This window comes from Aphidius gifuensis, linkage group LG4 (assembly GCF_014905175.1).
Source record: "Aphidius gifuensis isolate YNYX2018 linkage group LG4, ASM1490517v1, whole genome shotgun sequence".
NCBI classification, from domain to species: Eukaryota; Metazoa; Arthropoda; class Insecta; order Hymenoptera; family Braconidae; genus Aphidius; species Aphidius gifuensis.
In genome coordinates this window covers 18945120-18962227 of record NC_057791.1, presented here as the reverse complement: position 1 = coordinate 18962227, position 17108 = coordinate 18945120, and the positions used below count along the sequence as shown (strand labels likewise).

The 17108-nt window shown below is 23.9% G+C and overlaps 3 protein-coding genes across 5 annotated transcripts; 2 read left to right on the top strand and 1 right to left on the bottom strand.

Moving 5' to 3' along the window:
* The first annotated feature begins 132 nt into the window (after positions 1-132).
* On the top strand, positions 133-3044 carry LOC122855439 (palmitoyltransferase ZDHHC23-B). Its single transcript, XM_044156795.1, has 3 exons — positions 133-854; positions 930-1106; positions 1180-3044. The coding sequence occupies exons 1-3, from the start codon at positions 349-351 to the stop codon at positions 1370-1372; spliced, it is 876 nt and encodes a 291-aa protein (XP_044012730.1). The 5' UTR covers positions 133-348; the 3' UTR covers positions 1373-3044.
* Positions 1537-16678, top strand: LOC122855438 (calcium/calmodulin-dependent 3',5'-cyclic nucleotide phosphodiesterase 1-like). 3 transcript variants are annotated; one of them, XM_044156793.1, is made up of 12 exons: positions 3146-3234; positions 3649-4256; positions 10816-11020; positions 11130-11243; positions 11367-11519; positions 11653-11902; positions 11982-12239; positions 12398-12567; positions 12691-12936; positions 13010-13230; positions 13304-13396; positions 13462-16678. In XM_044156793.1, exons 2-12 carry the CDS (start codon positions 4232-4234, stop codon positions 13524-13526), a joined length of 1800 nt encoding a protein of 599 aa, XP_044012728.1. In that variant the 5' UTR covers positions 3146-3234; positions 3649-4231; the 3' UTR covers positions 13527-16678. The 3 variants fall into 3 exon arrangements, with proteins under 3 accessions (XP_044012729.1, XP_044012728.1, XP_044012727.1); XM_044156792.1 differs by having other exon boundaries at positions 3147-3234; positions 11364-11519; XM_044156794.1 differs by lacking the exons at positions 3146-3234; positions 3649-4256 and adding an exon at positions 1537-1641 and having other exon boundaries at positions 11364-11519.
* Positions 7043-10360, bottom strand: LOC122855437 (maltase 1-like). Its single transcript, XM_044156791.1, has 8 exons — positions 10062-10360; positions 9803-9990; positions 9362-9649; positions 8781-9023; positions 8522-8710; positions 8183-8438; positions 7769-8117; positions 7043-7688 (listed from the first exon to the last, which is right to left on the bottom strand). The coding sequence occupies exons 1-8, from the start codon at positions 10216-10218 to the stop codon at positions 7523-7525; spliced, it is 1836 nt and encodes a 611-aa protein (XP_044012726.1). The 5' UTR covers positions 10219-10360; the 3' UTR covers positions 7043-7522.
* Positions 16679-17108: the final 430 nt, after the last annotated feature.

The following is a 17108-nucleotide window of genomic DNA, read 5'->3' as shown; positions in this document are numbered from 1 at the left end:
TTTATTTATACCAAATTATTCTTTACGCACATGACACTGAGCAACGCGCAGTAATATAATTCCATTAGAAATTTTTCCTACGAAATAGCGTAAATTGACCAGTAAATTACATACTAATATCATCCCTTTTTTTAATTTTGTAAACAAGGCTTGAACGAGGCTTAAGTGTCAACTGTCAAGTGACTAAATGTAATAATCACATGAGTAAGTTTATTGACATTTTTAATCCTTATAAATAATATGAAAATATCGACAAAAAAAACCACTCACTGTGATTGTTACAAGTAAATTTAAAAAAAAAACTACACAATTAAATAAGCTAAAACTGTTGTGTTAATTAAAAACAATATGAGTATTTTTCATAGATTAAGAAATCCATGTTCATGGAGAAATGGTGTTAAACAAATTCCTCTTGATGCAATTATTCCAATTTTTGCTGTACCATTGTTAGCAATAATTGCTTCAAAAACAATTTACACAACATTAATTGTATTTGTAACATGTCCAATAGTTGTTTATCATTTACATCATAATTTTTTACGTTTTTTACCACGTTCAAAATTTTTTTTAATGTGGACAATTACAAGTGTATTAATGTTAATGTTAGTATTTGAATTTTGTGTTGTGCCATTATTAGAAATATTACCTGAAGAAAATTTAGTATTTATAATTTGTGTATTTGGTGCTATTATTTGTGGTTATAAAACACGTATTAATACAGATAAAAATTGTGGTAATCAAGATAGTACTGGTCTATTTGATGTAGCAACTGGAAGTGAAGAGGCATCATCAAGAGTATACTACTGTAGAATTTGTCAAACTTCAATTCTTGGTAGAGAATATCATTGTAAATGGTAAATTAAAAATCTTTTACAATATTTTTATTATTTAAATAATTAAATATATTATTTATTTTTTATATTTTACAGGTTGGATTGTTGTATTGGCTCAAGTAATTTACAATGGTACCTGACATGTTGTCTTTTGTCAGCAGTTGCATTTATTTATGGTTCAAATCTTACCATGACAAGTGTTTGTCATCCATTTATACTTGTTGGAACAGTTTTATTGCCAGATGATTGCAGTGATGTATATCATCAATTTGAGTGAGTTAATTTATTCAACTAAAAATAAATTAACTAAAGATTATTAATTGTTATTGTTATTTATTTTTTTTAGCTTGGCATTGTGTTTTGTTTCATCAGTTTACAGTCTTGTCATTGGTATTGTCGTTGTTGGCTATCTTATTTATCACTCCTGGCTAATTTTCAAAGGCACAACTGCACATGAAAGACGTTTAAATAATAGTAATACATCATCTGATAATGGAGTCTTCAATGGCTTATCTCAACTTGTATGTTGTCAATCATAAAGCTATCAAAATTTAGCTATTTGCCAAATACAAATTCAACAGTTATTTGCGCTGATTTAAATAAGCATTTGCAATAATAAAATTGACTGATTGATTACTAGAAAATATAAAATATTTTCTTGTTGTCAGCTTCAATTTTATGCTCTGATATAATTGTGCTGTGATGAATACAACATATGGCAAAAAACAAAAAAGTAGTATTTTAAAAACTGGCATTTAAAATTCATAATAATAATTGACAAGTTATCTCATTGAGGAATTTATAAAAGGTATTCATTATTATTTATTTTCATTCATTTTTCAATCGTTCATTTTCATTTAATATCACTTGATCTACTTACTAAAAGTTTTAGTAAAATTATTATAACTACAGTTGTGAATAAAAACAAAATTATAAAAATTATTCTTTTACAAGCAGTTTGTAAATAATTAATTTATTTATTATTATTTTAAGTTAAAAATCTATTGACATCACGTATCCAATTTAATTAAAATTTTGTTGACAATCAAATGGTTATCAAGCTTTCATTTGATCATAAAGTTAAATTAAAACACTAAATTCATTTTTACAACAAAAAGTATAATTAGATTATACAAATGTAATAATTTTTTATTGACATGATAGTTAAATTTTTATAATAATATTAGTTATTCATTGTAGTTCAATGATGTGTCAATAATGTTGATGATTAATTGCATTTTTTTTTAAGACTTCAAGTCGATGTATCGTTTGACTTTGTGAGTTTTTTTTTGTTATTAATATCAGTAAATATTTGAGAATAATTAAAGCATGACTAATAACTAAATTTTCATGGCAGATAAATATTAACATTTAGAAAAGGTATTTTTGATCCACCCAGAAAATAAAATAATAAAAAATTCGAATTGCCCACAAAAAATGATAATAATTTAACCCAAGAAAAATTCAAACTACCTATAAATGTAAAACAAAGAATAAAAGTTATCGGTTTAGGTCTATTTATATGGAGGGATATTAAATTGGACAATTAAAACCCTGACCCTTGCTGATTCAGCCTTTTTTCTAAATGCCATTTGACCCTAACATCCCTTATTTTTTTATTTGGTAAACGCAGATTGCCTTGATGTGAAAACATTAAATTTTAAAATGATCAATTTATATTAAAAATTACTTTATTCTTTAATCATCTGATAAACTAATTATTTTATTTTTTAATTTAATTATTTATTAATAAAAAATTCTAGATAAAAAGTAAAATTAATTTTTTATTTAAAAAAAATTATACGAGGGTTTAAAATAATTGTAAAGAAGAAAATATTTTTCATTTCATACCAATGATTTCAGTAGTTACAAAAAAATATTGATTTTAAAATAATTCAAGTATTTTTATTAGTAAAAAATAAAGTTCTGAGACGTGCATAAGTACATTGTTCTATATTTTATAATTTTTATTTTTCAAGTCAAAGGTATGAGGTCAAGTACCGCGTCATTTTAATGAGTTAGTTGACATACAATATACACTGAAGAATAAAAATATTTCATTAAAGTATATGCCCTGTTACAAGTAACTTTATAATATATTTTATTCCTTTTTTTTTTAAGTATATATATACTCAAAATTAGAACACACGAAAATACGAAAATATAATTTATTCAATAGAAAAAAAAGAAAAATATAAATTCATGTTTATAATTTTTGTCTAAAACTTTCGTCACGCGATAATATTATTAATTTTCATATTATTTATTCATAGCATTCTATTTTATTCATTCAAAATGACTAATAATCATGATTAATTGTAAACATAGAGCGCATTTACGTCACTAAAAAAAAAGGGGAGCCAAGTGCTTTGTTATTTGGATCGCATTACGTACATTACAGGTTCGAGTCTACTTCAAATTTTTTTTTTTTATAAATTAAATATATACTCGTGGTATTAAAAATAAACTCATGCTTTTTGATAATTAAATAGTAGTAAATAAATTAAATCAAACATGTTCAACACTTTACAATTTAGTTAATTAATTTTTCATAATTTCGTTGAAAATTTCCATAGCTAAATAGAGGTGTACAATTTCAATTTAATGTAGTACATAACTATGTGAAAAAAAAATCTAATTCTATCTCGTTTTAGTGTCAAATGATGTTGATTAATTTAAAATTTATAATGTTAATTATTTGTGTTGATTTAATTGCTTGTGAAAATATTTAATAATAGTCTATTTATGAGATTGTTTTTGGGGTAAGGTGAATATACTTTTGATCATTGAAAGTAAATTTTTTTTTTTAATCAAGATAATGCAGATGCGCAGGCACGTTTTTGTGTGCACGATAACATATATCGAGCACCGGTGGTATTTAGTAATGCCAGTCTCTGACAGGTCGCCAACGAGCAATCATGCCTACGTTTATTGAGCGAAAAACGTAAGAGTATTGTCAGTCGGTTTGTGGGATTGTTTTTTTTTTATTTTTTATTTATTTAAATATAATTTTTATTTACTTTTTTTTATAAGAAATATTTATTAATAACATTTAATATTATTTATTTTTATTATTGTGATTAATTATAATTTTAAAAATTTAATTTTCATATCAAACAGTTGGGTCATAGTATGAAATTAAAACAACTACAGTTTGTCGATTTTAAATCGTGTTAATTTATTGTTATCATAAAGACTTTTAAATTTAGAAAAACTGATAGTGATTTAATAATCGTTGAAAAAAATTAAAAGAAGAAAAGAAACTCTTCCATTTTTTTTCTAAATGCTGGTATATATTTTATTTTTTTTTTGAATAAAATTTATAAAGAACCTTGGGACCAACCTTACACAAATATTTTTCCAATATATGTCGCTCAATAACGTCAAGCATATCTGAAATGGACAATAAGCAACATCTTCAAGGTATGTGTTTTTTATTTAAATTAAAAAAACACTTTTCTTCATTTTAATTTTGTAATTTAACTTTTTTTTCTTTTTTATTATATGGTAGAATAATTTTTAAATTATATTTATATACTTAACCTCATGCTACATATGTTTCTCAGTCTTACGAAATAAAAATAATACAATTTCGAAAAGAAAAAATCAATGTTTCTATTGTTATATAAATTAGAGTTTGATTTTTGTTGAGAAAAAAATAGACAATTGTTGCACAGCTGTCATAATTCAATAGGATAATTTTTTTCATATTGTAGAGAAAGTTTGTTTACATGAAAATTGATTTTTATATATGTAAACAATATTAATAATTAATGTATGAAAATTTTTTTTCGAATTATTTTATAAGAGTCTTTGAAATAACAATTTTTTCGATGAAAATTTTTATCTATTTTGTCTCAAAAGTTTACTATAATTTTTGAAGATAATAGTAATATATTTCGTGCACGTTAAATTTATATACATATAGTTTTTCATGAGCCTAATAAATCGATTCGTTGTAGGGTAGCTCGTAATTTAGGTTTAGGTCAGTTGGTAAGTTCAAATCCCAGCAGGGAAAAATATTTTTGTATAGGTATTTGTAATTTACGAAAAATAAAAAAAAAATTAAATTTTTAACCGCAATTAGTAGATAGCTCAAGTCAGTCGAGTAATGGATAAATTTACATAATTAAATTTTTGATAAAAATAATTTAAATAATTGAGAAAACAATTTAGAGATAAAAGTTTTTTTTTTTTTTTTCTTGGAATCATCAAAATTATAAAGTTATTTATTCAATAATTTTATTAAAGTAGAATTTTATTCTCATCTTATATCGTATTTCAGAATGACGTCATTTTAATTAAATATTAAAATAAAAAAATGCCTTGGACGCGGTTTGAACCTGAAACTCATAGACCGCAACTCATTAGCATGATTCGCTCTCGGTGAAAAAGATCTTAAAGATTTTCAGAATAAATGCTAAGGATTCTAAATGAATAAATAATTAATTTATTCTCTTTTTTCTCTTCATGAAAAACCATTTAAGAATTTTTTAATCTTTTTTTTTCCTTATAATTGAAAATATCAAATTGTTTTTTTTTTTTTTATTATTTCAATTTATTTTTTTATGGCTTTTTTTATAATACGATTGTGATAAATTTAGCCATGAATATTTTTAAATCTCTATAAAATATAAAATATGATTTTTTTAATACAAAAATATTGAAAAAAATTGAGTGGTTATAAAATATTAACATTTTTTTTTATTGATAAAATAAAAAACAAAAATATTAAAATCAAATTTATTGTTTTTAAAATTAAATTATAAATTTAATATTTTATAAATTGTTTATTTAAAAAATATACACAACATCATTATAAAATCAAATTAAAATATTAAAAAAGTTTTCTTTTTATAACTTTAATTATCAATTTACAAAAAAATAAAAAAAAAAAAACTTAATAAATTTTTAATTGAAAGAATAAATTTAAAAAAATTTGAATAAATCTGTTGAATTATTTAAAATTTGTTTCTTCATGTTGAATATAATTTTTACAAGTATACAAGTCAATTGGATACGAAATACTCTAGGGCCCATTGACAATTAATCTCTGGACATTCGACCTCGACTAGCCCCAGCCACCGATATTAAATTCATCTATGAGTTATTTTAGAGCAGAAGGTTTTCAATATTGATTATTTATTTTCTAATTACTCACACGTTAAACATTCAACGTGCAAGTACTTGAACTTTTTTTTTTTTTACAATATTTTTATTCTTTTAAAAAACTTTGATTGTCTATTGAAGTTTAAAGTTTATCAAAAACTTTAACACAAGTTTTATCACACTTTAATAATGTCCAAGTTTTAAAAAAATATTTATTTAAATATTGTAAAAGATTCTTTAGCATATTTTTTTATCAAATTAAATTGTAAAATTAGTTGAGTTGCTGGAAACTAAATGCGCATGATAAATGACCTTTTTCCACGACGCCATAGCCTGTGATGATGAGATATATGGCAACCTATGCCAGCTGATCAAGTCAGCATAAGAAATTTTTCAAGTTTGTCACGTAGTTGTTTAAAATAGCCATCTGAGTTTCTCCTTTTTTTTCATATTAATAATGTATTTTTTGGAGTTTAACTAGAATATAATTACCTTCGCATATTAGTTTTTCTAATTATTTCATTTTTCGAAACTCAACATCATTTTTATTTTGAAATTAATAAAATATTTTTTTTTTTAAATACAATCTATTTCAATTATTCATTTTATAAATAAAAAACACAATACATTTTATTTTCTGTTATTTAATTTACATAAAAATCTATATGTCTATTGATTTTTTTGTTGAATGGTCTACTTCGGAAGTTGAATTACCTACGCGGAAGAAAATGAAAAGCAATAGGTGTTTTTGTTTATATAGATTATCTATAACGATAATAGTTTTTAGTCATTCTAATTTTAACTACAAATAGTTATCTCTTATGCATGTATTATTGCAATTAATATTTTTTAGCTAAAAATATACAATTTTTTTTTTTATTGAAAAATCATTGTATCCAATCAATTTTATTAATATAAAACGGATATTAACATTGTATTGATCATAAAATACGAAATAGGTAAAAAAAAAAAAATAATAGAAAAACATTGTTAAATGACAGTGTAAACATAAAATTTAACTTGATTAATTTTTTTCTCTTGAAGAATATAAAAATAATTGAAAATTAAAATTTTATATAGACTAAACGGTTATGATTTTTTAAAAAATATATTAGATCATTTTGAAATCTTAGATGAAGCATTGATTCATACATGGTTGGAACCAATAAACTTGACAAAATTTATACCAGATAATTTTCATTGAGTTATTCAAGTCGAGCATATTTTTTTCCAAATGACTCACTTTTAAAATGTTAATTAAATGGCAAGAGAGGATAAGATTTCCAAGGGTTAATAGAATTTTTTTTTTTTTTTTTTACTTTTTACGGTCAGTATAATCTAGCCAGCTGCCAGAATAACTATGTATATTATTTTTTAAGTCATCATGCTCACTTTAGTGGAAGACTTGATGTAAATATAAAAAACTTTGTCGATAAATTATTGATAGATGTATGTTTAAAAATAACACATGATTGATAAGCCAAAAAAAAAAAAAATAAATTTAAAAATACATTGAAATTATCTATTAAAATTTATTTGCAATTATATTTTAATCAAGAGTTTATTCAACAAGAAATTTATCAATTAAAAATTATCAACAATGCTATAGCTAACAAAGTTATAATTTTTGTTGATATAAAAATACTCTCAGCACCATTGTCTTTATTTTCTGGTTTTAATGTATTTGCAATTAATACAACTGAATGACTTGCAGGTACTTTAACTTGTCCAAGTTCTACTTGAGTGCTATTTTTCCAAAAAAAAAATAATAAGTAATTTTATTATTAAATACAATAAAAATATAATTAATATTATTTGATAAATACCCTTCAGTTAAAGATGATCCAAGTGAAGTTATATTAACAGTTGCAGTTGTTAATAAATTGCTTGAAATTTTGCTAGCAACATTGACAATTGCTTCTTCTTTATCCGAAAAATTAATAATTAATACAACAGATTCATTCATTGAATTTCTGATAATTGATAATGTTTTTTTATCATCTGAAACAACAGTCTCAATTGTTCCATCCTTGAGTGCTGATAAATTTTTTTTTAAATTAACTAAATTTTTATATATTTTTAAATGTGATGAAGTTGCTGATGTTTCAGCAGCTACATTTAAAAGTACATAATTATCATGAACTGGAATCCATGTTTTTTGTCCAATATTAAAGCCTAAAATAATTTTTTTTTATTAATTTATATAATATTAATCAATAATATAGTTGATATAAAAATACCAGAATTTGTTGTTCCATCCCATTGCATTGGTGTACGATTAGGATCACGTGTTTTAGTTTGATATTTATCTTTGCCAGCTTGACAACCTGCTGGATCTTGTGTGTCTTCAAAGCTTATATCAGATTTATCAAGCATACCAATTTCTTCACCGTAATAAGTAACAGCAACACCTGGTAATATTAATGTCAACATATTCATTTGATCACCTCTTCCAGGATATCTTGTTGGTGTTCTTGGATTATCATGATTAGCTATCTGTAAAAAAAAAAAAAAAACCATTAGCCATTTGTATCAAAATAAATATTAAATTAATTTTAAAATATTTATGGTTGTCTTACCACCCAGTTTGATACACCTTGTTTTTTATTTGCCTCTGTTATCCATGTATCAATGACTCGTTTAAAATCATCAGGACCAGATGATTTATTAACTTCAGTTAAAAAATTAAAATTAAATGGTATTTGTGATCCAGAAGTATAGTATCTCGTTGTATTATCCAAAGTGGTGTATGCTTCAGTCATCATAATCTAATGGATAAATTAAAGATGCATAAAATATTTTATTATTATTATTAAATAATTAATCAATTGAATCAACCTTTTCATCTGAATCCGTACTATTTGCATAATCATCAAGCACTTTTCGCCAGCTTTGAACCAGGGCATATGTTTCATCTTGATCTTTTGTATAAGGATGATAAAGATAATCGTACTCATTTGATTTAAATTGTGGCCAATAAGTACGTGGCTCATCAGCAAGATCTTCAACTTCAAATAAATGTGGTACTGCGTCAATACGAAAACCATCAACACCTTTTGTCAGCCAGAATGTTATAATATCCTGGAAAAATAAAATAAATATAAATAATAATAATTATTGTTTGTGTTTTCAATGACTGAGACCTTGAAAGTTCAGCTATTGTCAACAGTTAGTTATGCAACAGTATATTTTTAATCACATACTCATGTTTGTCACCGGAAAAGATACAAATTTTTTTTCCGGTATCAGTAATCATTAGTCATTATTTACACACGAACATACTCAATAATAATTAATAAATTTATATTTTTATCTTGATAATTAATCAGGCTTTATCTAATCTAAATTCACTTCAAGAACACAATACTTGAGGGTTAAAAAAAAAAAGTTAAAACTATATATGACTAATAAAGAGTTACCTCCATTTCCTTTTGAACAGCCTTGCTTCGATAATTTAGGTCAGGTTGTCTTCTGTGAAATTGATGAAAGTACCACAATTTTGCGGTACCATTATACGTCCAACCAGAACCACCAAAAACACTGATCCAATTATTTGGTGCTGAACCAATGTCAGTTATTAAATCGTCTGTTTGACCTTTTCCTTTTCGCCAAATATAATAATCTTGATATGATGAATTTGGTTTTAAGGATTCTTTGAACCAATAGTGATCATCTGATGTATGATTTGGCACTAGATCAAGGATGACCTAATTTAAAAATAAAAACACAGTTTTACACGCAATATTCTTAAATTCTTCTAGTCGAAATATATATTTGAAAAATAACAGTTGAAAAGTTTTTAAAATAATTCAAATTTTTTATATGAATTTAATGAATCTATGAGTAAATAATAATTTTACCTTGATACCCAGCTTTTTTGCTTCAGCTACAAGTTCTTCAAAGTCACTCATTGTTCCATAATCCGGATGTACTTGACGAAAATCTGATATATCGTAACCGAAATCTACCATTGGACTGGCATACATTGGTGACAACCATATTGCACCAATGCCAGTATCTCTAATATGCGTCAATTTAGAAGTAATTCCTAATTTAATCAAAGTAAAATATTATTACATTCAGTTAATTTAAAAAGAAAAAAAAAATTAAATATTATACCTTTTAAATCACCGATTCCATCATTATTTGCGTCCATAAAACTTCGTGGATATATCTGATAAAATACAGTATTTTTCCACCATCCAACATTTTTAATTGCACCAACAGACAAGCCAATTGCCAGTGAAAAAATAATAAGTCTAGCTGCTCCCAACATTGTTGCTTTATGCACTCGTAAAAAAATCACGTCGTGTCTTTTTATATACTTGCTTGTTATGAAAAAAAAAAAAAAAACAATAAACTGATTTTTAAGAAATAAAAATCAACACTGATATGACTAGATTAATAATAAGATTATTTATTTTATACTGAAAAATATATAAAGGAAAAATCAAATTATCTAGTAACTGTAGTTTTTTTATTTTTTTCTATTTATTTTTTATTGCACAATACTTGGTAATCTGATAATAAGAATGACACGAAGGATAAGTCAATAGCAATTCAACAAATAGAAAATAATATTAATTACAAAGTATTATTTAAAAAAAAAATCAAGGTTTAATTTATTTTGCTGCTTGAGAACAGATACATTTAATTTGTTAATTAGATAATTAAAAGTAAATGAAAAAAAAAAAATATGATTTTAATTTTTTTTTATTATTTTAAAAATAAATTTTCAAAAGAAAAAAATTAATTAATAAATGAATGAAGTTGGATGTTTTTAATGAATTTCGATAATTTGCAGTAAACAGTTTTTTTATTTCGAATTGAATAGAAAAAAAGAAAAGAGAAAAAAACAATGTATTTGTTTCAGAACAAGGCAGTGTAATGCCATTATGTCGTATTTCAAATAAAGACAATGTCAGCAGTCTAGAAACTTCTCCATCGAATGCCAATATTGATACAAACTTGAGTTGTAAGTCAGTTGATCATGAAGAGCTACTTGACAATATTGATCAAACAGCTGATTCACTTTCTCTTTATGATATACCAAATGCCTGTGAGAGAGCAGCTCTCAGGTATTTATTTCAAAAACTTTATGTTCCTTAATCTATTTTAAAAAATTCACTATCGATTTTATTAAATTATAACAATCAATTTAATTTTTTTTTTAAATTTTAAATTTAGGCTAAGATGTTTGCTTAGACATTTGCAAAGAGGTGAAGTATCAGCTGATACATTACAAAGAAATCTTCACTTTGCTGCAAGAGTATTAGAAGTGGTACTTTCAGACAAGACTAAGTAAGTTTTTCTTTTGATTTAAATTTTATTGTTTTTATAATTTTAAACTTGGCATGTTTTTATTATTTTTTATTGTTCATTTGTACAATTAAATTACAATTGAAATTTATTAATTGCCAGCAGAGTAAGCCCAACTAGACATGATCATTCGCAGTATTCATGTAGGAATGAGCCAAATTCAACAACAGCTGAAGAAGGTAGCATTGATATGGATGGACTACCAAGACATTCAGTCACAATACAAAAACGAACTCTTAGACCTCCAGTATGGGCAAGGTTGCGAAGTATTTAATTTTTAAAATTACATTTTAAAAAAATATACAGATAATTTTTCATTGATGATTTTCATTAAATCAATACCAATGACTCATCAATGTTTTTTATTTAAATATATTTATGTTGACAATAGACGAATAGCAGATGATGATGATGAATTATCAGAAGTACAACCAGATGCTGTTCCACCAGAAGTTAGAGAATGGCTTGCATCAACATTCACGCGACAAGTAGCAGCACCAAAACGTAAAGCTGAAGAAAAACCAAAATTTCGTTCAGTTGCACATGCAATTAGAGCTGGAATATTTGTCGAAAGAATATCACGAAAAGTTACGAATAGTGTAATGATGCGATTTCCACCTGATGTTATCAAAGTTTTAAAAGTAAGAAGACATTTTTTAATTATATAAAATTAAATAATAATAAATATTTAAAAAAGATTTTTATTTTATTTTTGGCTAGACTCTAGATGACTGGTCATTTGATGCATTTTCTTTGAGCCTTGCTGCAAATGGTACGCCAGTTAAATATCTTGGTTACGATTTATTAAATCGTTATGGAATAATTCATAAATTTAAAGTTATACCACAAGTATTAGAAAATTTTTTAACAAAAATTGAAGAAGGTTACTGCAGGTACAAAAATCCATATCACAATAATCTTCATGCTGCTGATGTTGCACAAACTATGCATTATATTTTATGTCAAACAGGATTAATGGTAAGTTTAATTATTTTTATATCAAGTTAATTATTAATTCTATTGATGAAAAAAAAAATAGATCTTGTTTGTTGGTTTAATTAATTAAACTACTTGTAGCAATTTAATTTAGAAAAAAAATAAATAAAAAATACATTTCAGTGATACAAAATTTTCAGAACTGGCTAACTGATCTTGAAATATTTGCAACATTAGTAGCTGCAGTTATTCATGACTACGAGCATACAGGAACGACAAATAGTTTTCATGTGATGTCTGGTAGTGAATCAGCTCTTCTTTACAATGATCGTGCTGTTTTAGAAAATCATCATTTATCATCTAGCTTTCGGTAGGCTGAATTAACAAAAACAAAATAAATGACAAAATTACAAATTCTAGTAACAGGAAATTATTTGTATTTTTAATTTATTCAATTGTTTAATATTATCTGTTTTTTTTTTTTCGATAATAGCATTCTTAAAGAAGAAGATTGTAATATTCTTAATAATTTATCAAAAGAAGAATATCGTGAATTTAGAACACTGGTCATTGACATGGTACTTGCAACAGACATGAGTTTTCATTTTCAACAATTAAAAAATATGAAAAAATCATTGAGTCTTGGTGAGCCAATTATTGATAAAAATAAAGCTGTTAGTCTTGTTCTTCATTGTTGTGATATATCACATCCAGCAAAACGATGGGATCTTCATCACAGGTTTACATAAAATCTAAACTTGTCAATTAATTTGTAAAAAATAAAATAAACTGAGTTAATTTTTTTGTTTTAGATGGACAATGCAATTACTAGAAGAATTTTTTCGACAAGGTGATAGAGAAAGAGTTATGGGTTTACCATTTTCACCATTATGTGATAGAAATAATACTCTTGTTGCTGAATCACAAATTGGATTTATTGAATTTATTGTTGAACCCAGTATGCAAGTGTGCAGTGATATGTTAGAATTTATCTTGACACCATTTAATACAACGGATAATATAAATAACTCAAGTAATCTATTTTTTTTATTATTGATTTCGAATTGAATTTTTATTTTTTAATAATATATTTAAAATTCATTCAGGTCCAACAATGGAAAGGAGATCTAAATTCAAAAAGCCATGGGTAAAATGCCTCGGCGAGAATAAAAAATTTTGGAAAGAAAGAGCTATTCAAGGTGAAATATAATTTATATATATTAAAAATATTATCAATACTTATTATTATTTATTTATTTATTAGACGCACAAGCTAAAGCTCAAAAAGACGCTGAAAAAAATTACGAAGAACTTGATGATAAAAAATAATTTATAAAAAACATACATCTAGAAAATAATCAAATTTTAACTGAATGATAAAAGTAGTTAAAATTTGATTTGATAAAAGAAAAAAAAAAAAAATATCTTGACCTGTATTTTTCTTTAGAATATACTTGAAAATAATAAATCATTACTGTGATTGTTATAACTTGAAATCTTGAAAAAGCTGACTGAAGAATCACTGACTATCCTCTCAGAAATAATACTCAAATAATAGTAATCAAATGACAATTTTCATTTCTTTTTTCATTGATTATATCAATATGTCGCCAGCATATAAATACATAAAATATATCAAATTGAAAATGTATTTTCATCAAGTATTTTTTATTATTTAATTTTTCTTTTAATAATTTATTTAACTATAAGAATTAAAAATATAAAAAATGTCAGCACAGGAATATGATGATAATAATAATTAATGTAAATTTTCCATAAGTTTAAGAATAGCAAAAAATAATTGAAACTTTTTCAAGTTAAACTTGGTAAAGGGATACTTGTTGTTGAGTATTAATTTCTTCCCTGATTGATAGTTTACATTATACAAAGTCATGACAAAGAGCCATGCATCAAATAAGCCACTATATATATTATATGTCTAATAATAATACATGTATAGAACAATAAAAATTCATACGATATATTTAAATAGTCATGAGATAGATATTATACATCTTTTTTTTATTTTAAATAAAAATGTATAGCCTGATTTTATTTAAAAAATTTTTTTCGACAAAGTTGACGTCAAAGTTTGTAACAGTTACATAAGTACCTACTTATAATTTTAAATTAAATTCTCTAGTACAAAATTTTATTATTGATTTGTACTACTTTAAAGCAAAAAACAAAAAAAAAAAAATACTTGAAAAAAAAAAAACATAGTTACTGTGTAGTAGAAAAATAAAATAATTGAATAAATGTGGTTTTTTTTTTTTTCATGTAAAAATTTAAAGAAAAAAAAAACGCACATAATGTTAGCACTTATTTACAAATTAATTTTTCAGTATTAGTTTGTATACATACACACAATTTTTTAAATGTGTAAAACAGGGACAAATATAAATTATGCGGGTCCATAAAATTTTTTGTGTTCAGTATTAGCCTTCTACATATTTTTTTTGTACATATCTTGCAGTTAAAATCAACACTAATTATTTAAAAAAAAAATAAAATAATAACGTACTTGTGATTGTACTAATCACATGATAAATAATTTAATAATTTTAGTTAAACTATATAGAAAATTATATTATAAAAAAAAAAAAACAGATTGATATATAGAAAATAAATAAAATAGTAATACTGTTATTTTCCTGATGACTAAATCACAAAAAAAAAATCTTAAATCAATGATTTATTGTTATTATTTAGTATTTGTTAATTTAAATTTTTCAAATTTATATATTGTTGCACTATTTGGCAGCTCAATGGATTTTCATTAATTTAAAATTTATGATTTTATAAATAATAATTAAATTGAAAATAAAATCAATTGAGTTATCAAATAATGAAATCAATTGACAATGCACTGAATATTTGTAGCGATTTTATCGCTAATTTAAATTTTATTATTTGTACCTAAACACAATAAATTTTCAAATGTAAATTTAAGAACCAAAAAAAAAAAAAAAATACATATGTGCAAATGTAGTGCGAAAAAAATACTAAATACTTATTAATTGTAAGATCATATCAAGTATATAATAAAAGTATCTAAGTGTAATAGATAATTAATTTCACAAAATATGCATTGAAATTGAAGTAGTATTTTAGCTGAGAATATTTTGGAATGATATAAGCATTTAAATAATTTCGATTTAGAAATAAACAAGTAAAGAAAAAATTAAAGCAAAATGATATTGAAATATAAATCAATTGTTTATTGAATTAATAAAAAGAAAATATATATTTAAAATGTTCAAGATGATTTTTAAAATTAGCTATCTTTAAAATCATTCCAAAAAATTCTTAGCTATTGTCTGACTAAGCTGAATATCAAACAAAAAATAAATCTGAAAGCATATAACTTTGTGATACTGTGTAACCTCTAGTGATCATCAGATGGTTAGAAATTTAAAAAAAAAAAATAGAATATATATTTGACTGTATATAAATATAAATGGATAAATGATCAAATTAAATTTCATATATGGTTATATCGCCCGACCAAAAATCAAACTTTGTCAGGAGATCTTACTGGACAATTTTAATGTTACCTTTTGGGAATAACGATATGAAATTATATATGAAATTTTCGATCGTAAAAAGCTGTTAATAGCTCTGGCACAAGCTGAACTTTGCTAAAGTATTAGCTATACATTTGAAAGTTGACTAATCCATATACCAATGCGATCCTAGTCATGTAAAAATATACTAAATTTATTTTATTCTCAATGAGGATTTTGAGCAATCGTATATCAATCTCAGCTTGTCATTTCAAACAAATAATGTCTAATGAATTTTTAATAATGACAAACAACACGTGTCTTTATTTATTTATTTATTTTTTTTAATTAAATAACATTATTTTTTTTATTTATTTATTTTTACACAGTTTTTTTATAGATTCAGGTGGTTTATTGCCTTTTTCGTGAAGAAAAAAATTATAATAATTATTGAAATGCTTTGGGGTGATATAAAAAAAATTAATAAATATTTTGGATATTGTTTTTGATAATATTCAAAAAAAAATAGAGAAAAAAAGTCTTTATTTAGATTTTTTTTTGTTATTTTAATTGACATGTTACATATCTTATTTATAGACGAAAATAAAATTAGGAAATGTAAGGTATAAATAAATTAAGTAAGGATTATTTATGGCAAAATGAATGTGAATAATTTGAAAATACTTTGTTGGATTTTATTTTTAATTTGCCTCTGGTATTGAATTGATTTTGTCATGTTAAAAATTCAAACAAGAGCTGCTAAAAATAAATTAAATTTAGCTGGCAGTTGAGACTTGATTGATTATAAATTTTTCGAAATTTTTATTGAGAACAAAGAAATGAAATAATAATTCGTTTCTATAGATACCAAATAAGTTAGTATTACAGTGATAAAAGTACCATTCATAAATTACGTAGGATATTTATTTTTTAACCGAATAATTTACAAAAAAAAAAAAAAATCAAAAAAGCAATTATTAATTTAACCAACATCTAGCAAACTTACTGAACACTAACGTGGAAAATAAATGAAAAAAAAAAATGTAAAAAATGTTTCTAAATCTTTCTTTAAAGTAAAAAAGCTTCTAGATATTTATGGAATTCCTTTTAAGAAAATTAATCGTAATCTATGAATGAAACTTTAGAGAACAAACTGAAATGAATCTGTAACAATGGACCATAAAAGACAAAATATGTGAAACAAACTGTTTAATATTTACCCTCCTTAAAATGTACCAAAATTTTTTTATAATTCTATCAAGTTTCAGATAAATTTCTGAACGGAAACATCTATTAACATGTTCAACAAATAACAATAATGATAGAGAGCTGTAAAATCAATAAATTTAATGTACTTCCCAAATAAAATTATAGAGCTTTTAGTCTATTAATAAACTGTCAAAAT

What these genes read in the sequence shown, in the direction of transcription:
- LOC122855437 (XM_044156791.1), bottom strand. Translation starts at nt 10,218, where the DNA reads ATGTTGGGAGCAGCTAGACTTATTATTTTTTCACTGGCAATTGGCTTG. An exon ending in CAAAAAAGCTGGGTATCAAG is followed by an intron (nt 9,650 to 9,802) that starts GTAAAATTATTA and finishes TTTTTAAATTAG; the next exon opens with GTCATCCTTGATCTAGTGCC. An exon ending in GGATCATCTTTAACTGAAGG is followed by an intron (nt 7,689 to 7,768) that starts GTATTTATCAAA and finishes TTGGAAAAATAG; the next exon opens with CACTCAAGTAGAACTTGGAC.
- LOC122855438 (XM_044156792.1), top strand. Translation starts at nt 4,232, where the DNA reads ATGGACAATAAGCAACATCTTCAAG. An exon ending in TATGTCAAACAGGATTAATG is followed by an intron (nt 12,240 to 12,397) that starts GTAAGTTTAATT and finishes CAAAATTTTCAG; the next exon opens with AACTGGCTAACTGATCTTGA. An exon ending in CATTTATCATCTAGCTTTCG is followed by an intron (nt 12,568 to 12,690) that starts GTAGGCTGAATT and finishes TTTCGATAATAG; the next exon opens with CATTCTTAAAGAAGAAGATT.
- LOC122855439 (XM_044156795.1), top strand. Translation starts at nt 349, where the DNA reads ATGAGTATTTTTCATAGATTAAGAAATCCATGTTCATGGAGAAATGGT. An exon ending in AGAGAATATCATTGTAAATG is followed by an intron (nt 855 to 929) that starts GTAAATTAAAAA and finishes TATATTTTACAG; the next exon opens with GTTGGATTGTTGTATTGGCT. An exon ending in GATGTATATCATCAATTTGA is followed by an intron (nt 1,107 to 1,179) that starts GTGAGTTAATTT and finishes TATTTTTTTTAG; the next exon opens with CTTGGCATTGTGTTTTGTTT.